The sequence below is a fragment of the Pecten maximus genome, chromosome 11 (genome assembly GCF_902652985.1).
Source record: "Pecten maximus chromosome 11, xPecMax1.1, whole genome shotgun sequence".
Taxonomy (NCBI): Eukaryota; Metazoa; Mollusca; class Bivalvia; order Pectinida; family Pectinidae; genus Pecten; species Pecten maximus.
In genome coordinates this window covers 29,740,423-29,753,329 of record NC_047025.1, presented here as the reverse complement: position 1 = coordinate 29,753,329, position 12,907 = coordinate 29,740,423, and the positions used below count along the sequence as shown (strand labels likewise).

Here is a 12,907-nt window from a genome sequence, read left to right as displayed (position 1 = left end):
GTAATACTACTGTCAGACATGTAATACTACTGTCAGACATGTAATACTACTGTCAGACATGTAATACCACTGTCAGACACGTTATACCACTGTCAGACATGTAATACCACTGTCAGACATGTAATACCACTGTCAGACACGTAATACCACTGTCAGACACGTAATACCACTGTCAGACATGTAATACCACTGTCAGACACGTAATACCACTGTCAGACACGTAATACCACTGTCAGACACGTAATACCACTGTCAGACACGTAATACCACTGTCAGACATGTAATACCACTGTCAGACACGTAATACCACTGTCAGACACGTAATACCACTGTCAGACACGTAATACCCACGTAATACCACTGTCAGACACGTTATACCACTGTCAGACACGTAATACCACTGTCAGACACGTAATACCACTGTCAGACACGTAATACCACTGTCAGACACGTAATACCACTGTCAGACATGTAATACCACTGTCAGACATGTAATACCACTGTCAGACATGTAATACTACTGTCAGACATGTAATACCACTGTCAGACATGTAATACTACTGTCAGACACGTAATATTACTGTCAAACATGTAATACCACTGTCAGACATGTAATATCACTGTTAGACACGTAATACCACTGTCAGACATGTAATACTACTGTCAGACATGTAATACTACTGTCAGACATGTAATACCACTGTCAGACATGTAATACTACTGTCAGACATGTAATACCATGTCAGACATGTAATACTACTGTCAGACATGTAATACCACTGTCAGACATGTAATACTACTGTCAGACATGTAATACTACTGTCAGACACATAATACTACTGTCAGACACGTAATACCACTGTCAGACATGTAATACTACTGTCAGACATGTAATACCACTGTCAGACACGTAATACTACTGTCAGACATGTAATACCACTGTCAGACATGTAATACCACTGTCAGACACGTAATACCACTGTCAGACATGTAATACTACTGTCAGACATGTAATACTACTGTCAGACATTTAATACCACTATCAGACACGTAATACCACTGTCACACACGTAATACCAATGTCAGACATGTAATACCAATGTCAGACATGTAATACCACTGTCAGACATGTAATACTACTGTCAGACATGTAATACCACTGTCAGACACGTAATACTACTGTCAGACACGTAATACTACTGTCAGACATGTAATACCACTGTCAGACATGTTATACTACTGTCAGACACGTAATACCACTGTCAGACATGTAATACCACTGTCAGACACGTAATACCACTGTCAGACACGTAATACCACTGTCAGACACGTAATACTACTGTCAGACACGTAATACCACTGTCAGACACGTAATACCACTGTCAGACATGTAATACTACTGTCAGACATGTAATACTACTGTCAGACATGTAATACTACTGTCAGACATGTAATACTACTGTCAGACATGTAATACCACTGTCAGACACGTTATACCACTGTCAGACATGTAATACCACTGTCAGACATGTAATACCACTGTCAGACACGTAATACCACTGTCAGACACGTAATACCACTGTCAGACATGTAATACCACTGTCAGACACGTAATACCACTGTCAGACACGTAATACCACTGTCAGACACGTAATACCACTGTCAGACACGTAATACCACTGTCAGACATGTAATACCACTGTCAGACACGTAATACCACTGTCAGACACGTAATACCACTGTCAGACACGTAATACCACTGTCAGACACGTTATACCACTGTCAGACATGTAATACCACTGTTAGACATGTAATACCACTGTCAGACACGTAATACCACTGTCAGACACGTAATACTACTGTCAGACACGTAATACTACTGTCAGACACGTAATACCACTGTCAGACATGTAATACCACTGTTAGACACGTAATACCACTGTCAGACATGTAATACCACTGTCAGACAGGTAATACCACTGTCAGACACGTAATACTACTGTCAGACATGTAATACCACTGTCAGACATGTAATACTACTGTCAGACATGTAGTGTAATATCAGTGTTATATGTAGTGTGATTTGAGCTTATCAGTTTCTCTACAAGCTGTGAGGAAATTGACGTCAATGTCAGCGATACCAGTTAATCTCATCCAACATCTTACATCTGACCAATATTCTCAGACAAATCAATAAAATAGTCAACCGAGCTCATAAACAACTAAAAAAATCCAGCCACCTTCAATGTCTTTTCCAGAGTAAAGGATCGTGCACATTGCATCTAAATTTTAAATTCTGTCTGTACACTTCCAATACCTTCCCCCTTTAAACTGAGAGAAAACACTCTAACATTCCATATATTAAATTCAGAAAGTGCCTTCCAAGAAAGCTAAGACTGTTAGTAATGTTTAAAAAAAAATTACATCAAAAACACAGATCAATAAATTTCTATTACACCTACACTAAGATTCCAAATGACTTAGCAACATCAAAGATGATATTCATAATACAAAAAAGATCTTTTTTTTATATAACTTCTTGTCACAATTTTCCAAAGTAAACATTTATAAACACAAATTGACTATGAAATGGAAAACTGAAAAAAGAAATTTCTAAAGAAAAATAATCTTCATAATACAACTTACGAGCTTGCAGCGGTAAAGTTTTCTTCAGAATGATTATGAAGGGCGATACCGCTTTAACTAACAAGCTTTGTGTTACACAAACCCTCATTAAAGGACAAGTACCAAATCTACCACAACAGGAAGTGGCTACTACATGCGATTGACACAAAATATAACTACTATACCAGTCATTGCCTGTCTCTAGCACAGACGGACAAACTTGTTTGGGGTAACAAAGGTTCAATGTAAAAGATTTACAAACTACGTAGTTTTGCAGAGCCTCTCTTTCAGGTTCAGACCTAGACGGATGTTAATGCTCCGTCATTAACACGCGCGGGTGACTGTTCTTTGTTCATGCCTGTCTACATATAGATCCTCTGTGGTGACACTTACACCCAGACATGACATTGTCACACGTCTCGACCAACACTGTCCACACGAAAATAACCAAAACACTTACTGGGAAAACACTGCTTATTTATACAAGGAAACCACAAAGCTATCTTAAGAATCCATTGAAAACCTGTCCACAAAATCAGCATCCTTATAAGGAACTGTACATAATATACCAATAAGGAACTGTACATAATATACCAAACGTACATACACTTACGACACACGTACATGTCAAATTTATTAAATGTTGACACACGTTCATCTTGTACTAAAAATGGCACACGTCCTACTTGTCCTACTTGTCCTACTTCACTTACATCATACATGATCAACAGAATATATATTATGATTAAAATAATTAGTTTTTTAAAACTATTCTTACAGCAACTATGTACCATGTATGTGCCAATTTATCAATGCACTAACCTATTTAAGTTTAGTTTTGCTCTTAAAAGTTTTGAATGTGCCAAAATTTTTGTTTGGTTTATTTTGTTTAACGCCCTATTAACAGCTAAGGTCATTTAAGGACGTGCCAGGTTTTGGAGGTGGAGGGAAGCCGAAGTACCCGGAGAAAAACCACCGGAGAAAAACCACCGGCCTACAGTCAGTACCTGGCAACTGCCCCAACGAACTCACAACTCAGAGGTGGAGGGCTAGTGATAAAATGTCGGGACACCTTAACCATTCGGCCAACGCGGCCTCACCATGCCAAAAAGTCTGTCTATACTGTATTTATATCATGAAATATGTTTTGTAATTATGATGATACATACACCTGTACTGTCATAGTTTTATACAGGTACGCTAAATATTATAACTCAGTAATAGTAAAGTATGTGAAACATGAAAAAAGGAAAACATCTGTACATGTCATACTTGTACCAGGACACACATAGAACAACACATATAAAACTTATCTCATTTTTCTTTTTTGGACGTGTGAAGAAAGGGAGTGACATTTTGGTCATCATCAGCTTGGTCAAAGTTAGGACCACCATGATGGACAGCATCAGTAGCAAAAGAAATATAAACAACACCACCACCATATCTGATTCTGTCGTTCTGGTTATTGAAATTCCTCCATTATTTCAGAGAATTACTCCAGACTGTGACCATCACCACATCTGATTCCGTTGTTGTGGTTATAGAAATTCCTCCGTTATATCAGGTAATTAATCCCAACACCACCACCATAACCGATTCCATTGTTGTAGTTATAGAAATTCCTCCGTTATATCAGAGAATTACTCCCGACACCATCACCACATCTGATTCTGTCGTTGTGGTTATAGAAATTCCTCCGTTATATCAGAGATTTACTCCCGACACCACCACATCTGATTCTGTTGTTGTGGTTATAGAAATTCCATCGTTATTTCAGGTAATTAATCCCAACACCATCAGCATATCCGATTCTTTCTGTTGTTGTAGTTATAGAAATCCCTACATTATATAATGGTATTATTCCCAACAAATCCATACTATCTGTTTCCTTTGTCATCAGAGTGGTTGATTATTATAGAACTTCCACTTGTATATATTAGGGAACTTTTCCCAACAAAATCACAACTGTTTTAGGGTATAATAACTCGCTATAATTTTTCCAAGACAAAATACTAAAAAATATCCATTTCTTTTGTTTTTAGATTTTATATAAATCCCTATGATGATTAAAATTCTGTAATCTTTTATGGCCCACTACATACATGTTAAATATTTCTGCACAGAAAATATAATTCCACAGATGATACTGAACAGTTTCTAATAAGTTGACTGCTTTTTAGAAAAGTTAACAAAGATGTTCTACAGCACATAAATATCCCATGATTATCGGTGACTGTTTTCCAACAAGCTCCGACAAAACACTCCAAAAGCAATGACAGAGCTCCTCAACACTCCGACATGAACGGTGACTGCGACAAGGAAGGCTGGACTGCTCCAAAGACCTGGAGGAGGAGCAGCCAACATCTGCACTAGACCAGGCAATCGTCAATCAACGCAACAAACCTATACCGGCGTGATAATACCGGAGGAAACACGCTAATCCCTAGGCTGTAGAATCATTAAGCATTCTTACTGTGATACAAATAAAATTCCATTAGACATTACCTTAGCTGTTCAATTCCTCATCAACTGATCACACTACACGTCCCTGTTAACTTTGTTGATCCGGTACATAGATATATACAGAGAGCAAAAACTAGAGTACAGGTTCACTATATCACCGCATACTGGCCAAATTAAAACAAAAATTATCAATCAATTAAAAAATTTAAAGGGAATTAGTAAGTTTGATAAATAATATGTACATTGTAAAAGTATGTATAGTATCATTAGACTGATCATGCTCCAGGGATACAGCTCAGGTAAATTTCGATTTCAACCTTTACAGAATCAGAACCAAAGGCACTAATTAAGCAGGATTTCCTTAGATGTCGATCTGATTGTCTGGAGTGGTGTATTGAACCTCCAGAGACATTTGGTTCCCCTCTCCGATGTCGTCGATCTGGCTATTATGTAATGTATTGAACAATCTTCTTGCATTAAAAACCTCACAGCTATGATACCATCTCTCCCTTCACAACACAAGCTCAACCACTGTCTGGAAACATCCTTCAAAATGTAATATCTTCCCAATTATTCCATATCAAAACAGAGGCAGAGTTTAAAGATGAGAGGCTGTGGTAAGTGGGCTCAACATTGACACTTGACCCTTTTTATTACATACATCAGCTGCAAGCTTTGTCAGGATGATTACAAAACCATGTGTGAGACAGCGACCTTGAACAAGTTATGATTTAATGCGTCTTCAATTCACTACAGGCAACGATACATCAGGTACAATTGATTTTCGTTTAATAACTTAGCAATAAAAAACAATCACAGGAAAACAATTCATCACGAAGTTTTATAATCAAATATTTTTTGTTTCAATTTATTGAGTTTCTAGCAATTTCTGACTTATAGATATCATCATTTTGTAAGATTAATATGTAACGTGTACAATAGAAACAGATAATCAGATAGAATCTACACCAGTATTGTATCCTTCCACTGTATTCCCAACTCAGTGAATTAGGTTAGTTCTGTATGGATATTTAGCCAATGTGAAGAGATTAATATCATTAATGTTTACTTTGTAGCTATATGTAGTTCTGGCCTTACGAAAGCCAAAAAAGTCAAAAGATTCTGATTGGGCCGAAATTGTAGGGCCAGATTTTCTGTATTATTTGAGCTCTTTGCTCCTTTGGTTATCAATATTTCCAAGATCGCTGTTCCATTCCACTTTTTTACAACAAAACATCATTCTTAATTAGACTATGGAGCCTTCCAAAATCTATATTGCTATCCCAAACATCATTCTTAATTAGACTATGGAGCCGAGCCTTCCAAATCTATATTGCTATCCCAAACATCATTCTTAATTAGACTATGGAGCCTTCCAAATCTATATTGCTATCCCAAACATCATTCTTAATTAGACTATGGAGCCTTCCAAATCTATATTGCTATCCCAAACATCATTCTTAATTAGACTTTGGAGCCTTCCAAATCTATATTGCTATCCCAAACATCATTCTTAATTAGACTTTGGAGCCTTCCAAATCTATAATGCTATCCCAAACATCATTCTTAATTAGACTTTGGAGCCTTCCAAATCTATAATGCTATCCCAAACATCATTCTTAATTAGACTATGGAGCCTTCCAAATCTATAATGCTATCCCAAACATCATTCTTAATTAGACTATGGAGCCTTCCAAATCTATATTGCTATCCCAAACATCATTCTTAATTAGACTTTGGAGCCTTCCAAATCTATAATGCTATCCCAAACATCATTCTTAATTAGACTTTGGAGCCTTCCAAATCTATATTGCTATCCCAAACATCATTCTTAATTAGACTTTGGAGCCTTCCAAATCTATATTGCTATCCCAAACATCATTCTTAATTAGACTTTGGAGCCTTCCAAATCTATATTGCTATCCCAAACATCATTCTTAATTAGACTTTGGAGCCTTCCAAATCTATAATGCTATCCCAAACATCATTCTTAATTAGACTTTGGAGCTTTCCAAATCTATATTGCTATCCCAAACATCATTCTACAGTTTAAAAAGTCTTCCTAACTCTTCAGTAAAGATTTCCATGTTCACACAAAAATAGGTCATCGACCTGATCACTTCCCCACAGCTAATGTAACCTGTCTATAAAGGCAGACCTTTCTAAATTACAACATAAGTCATTTACACAATCTATCTCCTGTATAATGCTGGTACATAGCAATGACTTGGAACTAAATTTAGAACTCTTTGATGAAAAAAAGACTCCATTTTATCTTATTTAATTTTTTGTGAAATAATTTGTTTTGAAGATTAAGACATCCCTATTTCCAGTCTGCTGGGAATGACGCTCTTTTTAACATATTTGTTATACACTTCTACCTAATAAGGTTCTGGGAAGGGTGTGTTGTGACTTGAGTACATTTGTCACCAGAAACCTCTCCAGTAAAGATTTAGGTGGCAATACTTGGGAAGTGTAGCAGCAAGCAGACTGTCAGGCCATACAGTGTGACAACGTGCGAGTAGGCAGGGCTCATCTGTGTTAAACCAGGATCTTATACAAAATAATAGCACAGAAATTGCTAAACGCTGGTGTTATTCTTCATGAAAATGAGTTAAATACTTAAGGCTATATGCTACCTTTTTAACTTTGAATGGAACTTCACAACTGAAAGATATCTTTTCCAAACATAACCTTAACTTTTAATTGGTAGATTATTTGATAAAATAACTAATAGACACACAAAGATACATTGATAAGGTTCACATTATTTGGAAGAAGTTTAAATTTGATAAAAAAAAAAAGAAGAAATTAAGAATTTTTCATTTTAATTTTTTCTATAAAACATATCAGAAACATAACTCATTGAATATTCTATATGTGTCCATGCTAAACATTCAGACAGTTGGCAAGGTTGTAAAATATCTGCATTGGACGACATGTATGTCATTTCCCTATGTTATATAGAAATATAAGGACAACTGTAGTTTGTGGTAATATATCATGTACACTGGCAGACAAAACTTCGAAATTTACAGCATACAACAATGATCAATGCGTTAACTAAATACCAGCTACAACAGCTCGATTATTCCACATGTTCCCAATTCATCATGCAATGCACCAGAAACAATCACCATAATCTGACATTAAATGGAAATATCGTTGACAATTATTAGTGTTGAGTATTAATAAAATCGGCAGAGAAACTTGAAAGCTATCCAATCCATTGTGCTACGACTGCTGGTAATCCCAGTCCCTGACGTAAAACACGCAGATTTCCATAACCATCCGGATCTTCAAATGCACCACCTCTCCGATGGAAGAGTTATTGGAATACTAATTATTCTCTAGGTCAATAATTCTATACAAATTTTATATACCTGTATTATCTGAGAATATTAATGTCCCCCAGATGGATGATATCTGAAAGATCTGCTGAAGATACATGTACATGGTATTACAAGTAAATTCTTACCCAAAGCTTGAGATACTGTCAAACGCACTGTATAATTTATCAAACACATTGTAAAATTCTTCTGAAAAATACATCAAATAAGAAAAAATAAAAGTTTCACCCATAAAGAACATCTATAAGAATATGTTTTAGTTGACTATACCTCCTTATGATATTCTGTTGATAACAGGATTAAGATTCGGCAATGTAGGATTCCCTGGCGTGTGTGTTCCATCGTAAATGTTGATCACCACGTGTGTATAATTACCCGGGCCAGAAGGCCCAGTACCACTCATTAGGGAACTGACAGCCCCACATCAGGTGCAACCTGTGTTTCAGTAAAATCTGACTGGATACTGCTCTCCCAGGTAACACAGTGATGACTCGACCCAGACAAGGGTTCCTGTCAGACACAGGGATAAAACTGGTCTGGACATATGACAAGTGTACATTATGCCAATAAAAAAAGTGTAACTTAGGCTCTCATACCTGTTTGATTTCTAACAAAGTAGATATATATGTCATGACCTAAGATATGTGTGAGCTAAAGAAATATCTATCTCGGTCAAATGTCAGAATCCCTAAACAGGGAAGAAAACAATTGTTGAGGTGAGAGGTCCAGCTAGTTTGAGGAGATTATGACTCCAAGAAACAAACCAGTGATTTTAATATAGAGATCCCTTAACAAGTATAACTTGACCTGTGATATACCAATCTGTACAGGGGAGGATAATTGGTGGTCAAGGTTTTAACCCCAGCGACCCTTTACCTTGTCAAGATTTTAACCCTAGTGACCCTTTAGGCCTACCTTGACCAGGTTTTAACCCTAGTGACCCTTTACCTTGACCAGGTTTTAACCCTAGTGAACCTTTACCTTGTCAAGGTTTTAACCCTAGCGACCCTTTACCTTGTCAAGGTTTTAACCCTAGCGACCCTTTACCTTGACTAGGTTTTAACCCTAGCGACCCTTTACCTTGACTAGGTTTTAACCCTGGTGACCCTTTACCTTGTCAAGGTTTTAACCCTAACAACCCTTTACCTTGTCAAGGTTTTAACCCTAGCGACCCTTTACCTTGACTAGGTTTTAACCCTAGCGACCCTTTACCTTGACTAGGTTTTAACCCTAGCGACCCTTTACCTTGACTAGGTTTTAACCCTGGTGACCCTTTACCTTGTCAAGGTTTTAACCCTAACAACCCTTTACCTTGTCAAGGTTTTAACCCTAGCAACCCTTTACCTTGACTAGGTTTTGACCCTAGTGACCCTTTACCTTGACTAGGTTTTGACCCTAGTGACCCTTTACCTTGACTAGGTTTTAACCATAGCAACCCTTTACCTTGTCAAGGTTTTAACCCTGGTGACCCTTTACCTTGTCAAGGTTTTAACCCTAACAACCCTTTACCTTGTCAAGGTTTTAACCCTAGCAACCCTTTACCTTGACTAGGTTTTGACCCTATTGACCCTTTACCTTGACTAGGTTTTAACCCTAGTGACCCTTTAACTTGACTAGGTTTTAACCCTGGTGACCCTTTACCTTGACTAGGTTTTAACCCTAGCAACCCTTTACCTTGACTAGGTTTTAACCCTAGCAACCCTTTACCTTGACTAGGTTTTAACCCTAGTGACCCTTTACCTTGACTAGGTTTTGACCCTAGTGACCCTTTACCTTGACTAGGTTTTAACCCTAGTGACCCTTTACCTTGTCAAGGTTTTAACCCTAGCGACCCTTTACCTTGTCAAGGTTTTAACCCTGGTGACCCTTTACCTTGACTAGGTTTTAACCCTAGCGACCCTTTACCTTGTCAAGGTTTTAACCCTAGCGACCCTTTACCTTGTCAAGGTTTTAACCCTGGTGACTCTTTACCTTGTCAAGGTTTTAACCCTAGCGACCCTTTATCTTGTCAAGGTTTTAACCCTAGCGACCCTTTACCTAGACTAGGTTTTAACCCTAGTGACCCTTTACCTTGACTAGGTTTTAACCCTAGCGACCCTTTACCTTGTCAAGTTGTCCTGGTAATTATGAGATAAGGATTCCCCTGACAACCTGACCCATTAATCAGTACATAGTAATGTACAGTTGTTCATTAGATGGTGACACCTGGTGTTAATATATCGACCTCAACCAATGACCTTTAGCTACAAACTACCATGACTCTTGATCTCATATCCTCTTACCTTGTCAAGGAGATGGTAACAACTGGCAGTAGACTCAATTCGTTCACGAGTTTCCTCCAGTCTGCCTGTGAACAGCTGAAGGTGTTTCTTCAGGGTGCGCGCCAGCTCCTTGTATCCAGTCACCTCATCAAAGTTACCTGACTGTGCCAGCATGCTGGCCTCATCCAGGAGGTCATTTCCCTTCTCAATGTGGGTCTATAATAGATAAAGTCACCTCTTCAGGTTAAATCATTGACAAATAATCTAGAAACAATATAAACCACTGCTAATATCCCTACTCCCAACAAACACATAGAAAAGGGACATAATCCGTAGAAAAAAAACCATATTAGTAAATTGTAGGCAAAACTATTTTCCAGGAAAAGCTCATGCATGATAAGTAAACATGAGGAATTCAGTCAATTAGACACCATTACAGATTTTGTACTAAGTTTGAAAAATATAACACTGACATCCCCTCCGAAGAATAACCATACCATGTTGGAAAGGATCGACATTAGGGACCTATCAGCCAAATCTGATAAGTATGAAAAGGCATAACAGCATAAAATTGGAATCGCAATACAGTTTCTTGACCAGGGACAAAACATGACATTTGTTTATGACTTGAAAATTTGATTTAAAGCAATGAGTTAAACACAAATCATTACAAGCATAATATGTAAGGTAGCATACACCCTTAACCCTTTAAGGACTGTAACACATATAGATCACAAGTAAAATGTGTTAGGTAGCATACATTCTTAACTTTCCACACAATTCCCAGATATGTGTGTATAAAAATTATGAGTATAGCAGATATACCTAATTCTTCAAATATCCTCGAATATGTGATTACAAATATTTGATGGCATTTATCTTTAATTTCCAATATTTGATCACACTGACAAAGTCTTTATCTGAGCCCCTACCATATGTTCATAATTCCCTAAATCTCAGAGGATATCAATGCTGCCGATGAGATCACCGCCAGGAAATTACCGAACTTATCGTTTTACCCCTACGTCAGTGATGTGTATATTTTTTCTGCAAACCTTCAACTACATGAGTCATTTACAGGGAAAATTGTACCTGGATACTACCAACTAGATGCTCTCTCTGATATACAGGAGAAATAAAAGTGACATTCTAGAGGGTTCACCTACTTCATGTCAGAGAAGCCAGGTAATTCAATTATTAAGCCTTCCCCATTGGTCGGTAAGAAAGGTTTCCAGCATTTTATGTACAGACACGAAGGTGCAGTTTGTGGAACAAGAAGACGTGGGTTCAAACCCAGCAGGCTTCACTGTAGTGCCACCTGACCTTTGCCATTTCAGTATTATTATAAACATGTGGTACTTTCCATCAGGGCTATTCTAAATCTGTTCATATCCGAGATGAAAATATCATTTTAAGATTATAATGAAATGAATAGAATTCCGTGGGACTGAATTTCTTTCTAAAAATAAACTAAAAATAAAACTTTTTTTGAAAAATTCTGACGGCTCTATTTGACACTAAAATCAAACTTTACAGTGTAACTAGGATTGTGAAGTAAAACCTTCTAGGCAGTCTTCAGACACCCGTTATCTGGAGAAATTGATGTTGAATACCATGGAAAATCACTCTGATTCAGTACATAATTTTCACCTAGAATGTGCATAAAGTGTTGTTTTTGTGAAAATTAAGAAATTTACAAACATTTCCTGAGATAAAATAGCCATTCTGAATCCCTACACATGTATAGTTTTAATTTTTAATTTTTGATTTTGAAAATAGACTTAATGAATCACTCATCTGAGTAATCTGAAGACAACTGTGTAGTAATCCACAACCAAATGTGTCTATACAATCCTACATAGGTTTACCAAGTGTCTATACAAAGGCAAGAATTGTAAAGTTTTTACTTAATCTTGTATTGAAAAGTTGGGTCCAGTATTATATTGGTAATGTGAAACATCAACACAAGAGATGCAGAGTTTGATCAAAAGTCGATTTTGAAGCTGTACAGACCATTACAGAAGTTGTATTCAAACCCAATATTACATTACAGGAGAAAGTCTGGTTGAACGACATATATCGATACATACCCTCCTAAATGGATCAAATTCTGTCTGTTACGACATTTCTGTCAGTGACTTGATACCTCTGATCGACCTCAATATGATATAACAGGAGACATTGAATTGACATCAAATCCATTGTCAT

The 12,907-nt window shown here is 37.1% G+C and overlaps 1 protein-coding gene across 6 annotated transcripts in view; it reads right to left on the bottom strand.

Annotated features, from left to right (window-relative positions):
• The window catches only part of LOC117337627 (puratrophin-1-like), a 131,444-nt gene that overhangs the window by 18,796 nt on the left and 99,741 nt on the right, over positions 1–12,907 (bottom strand). For all 6 annotated transcript variants that reach the window (XR_004534877.1, XR_004534878.1, XR_004534879.1 and 3 more), the window contains one exon: positions 10,721–10,915. Coding sequence is in view for 2 of the 6 variants with exons in the window: in XM_033898703.1 (XP_033754594.1) it covers positions 10,721–10,915 (195 nt within the window). In the remaining 4 variants the exon portion in view is untranslated. The remainder of the gene's footprint in view (positions 1–10,720; positions 10,916–12,907) is intronic.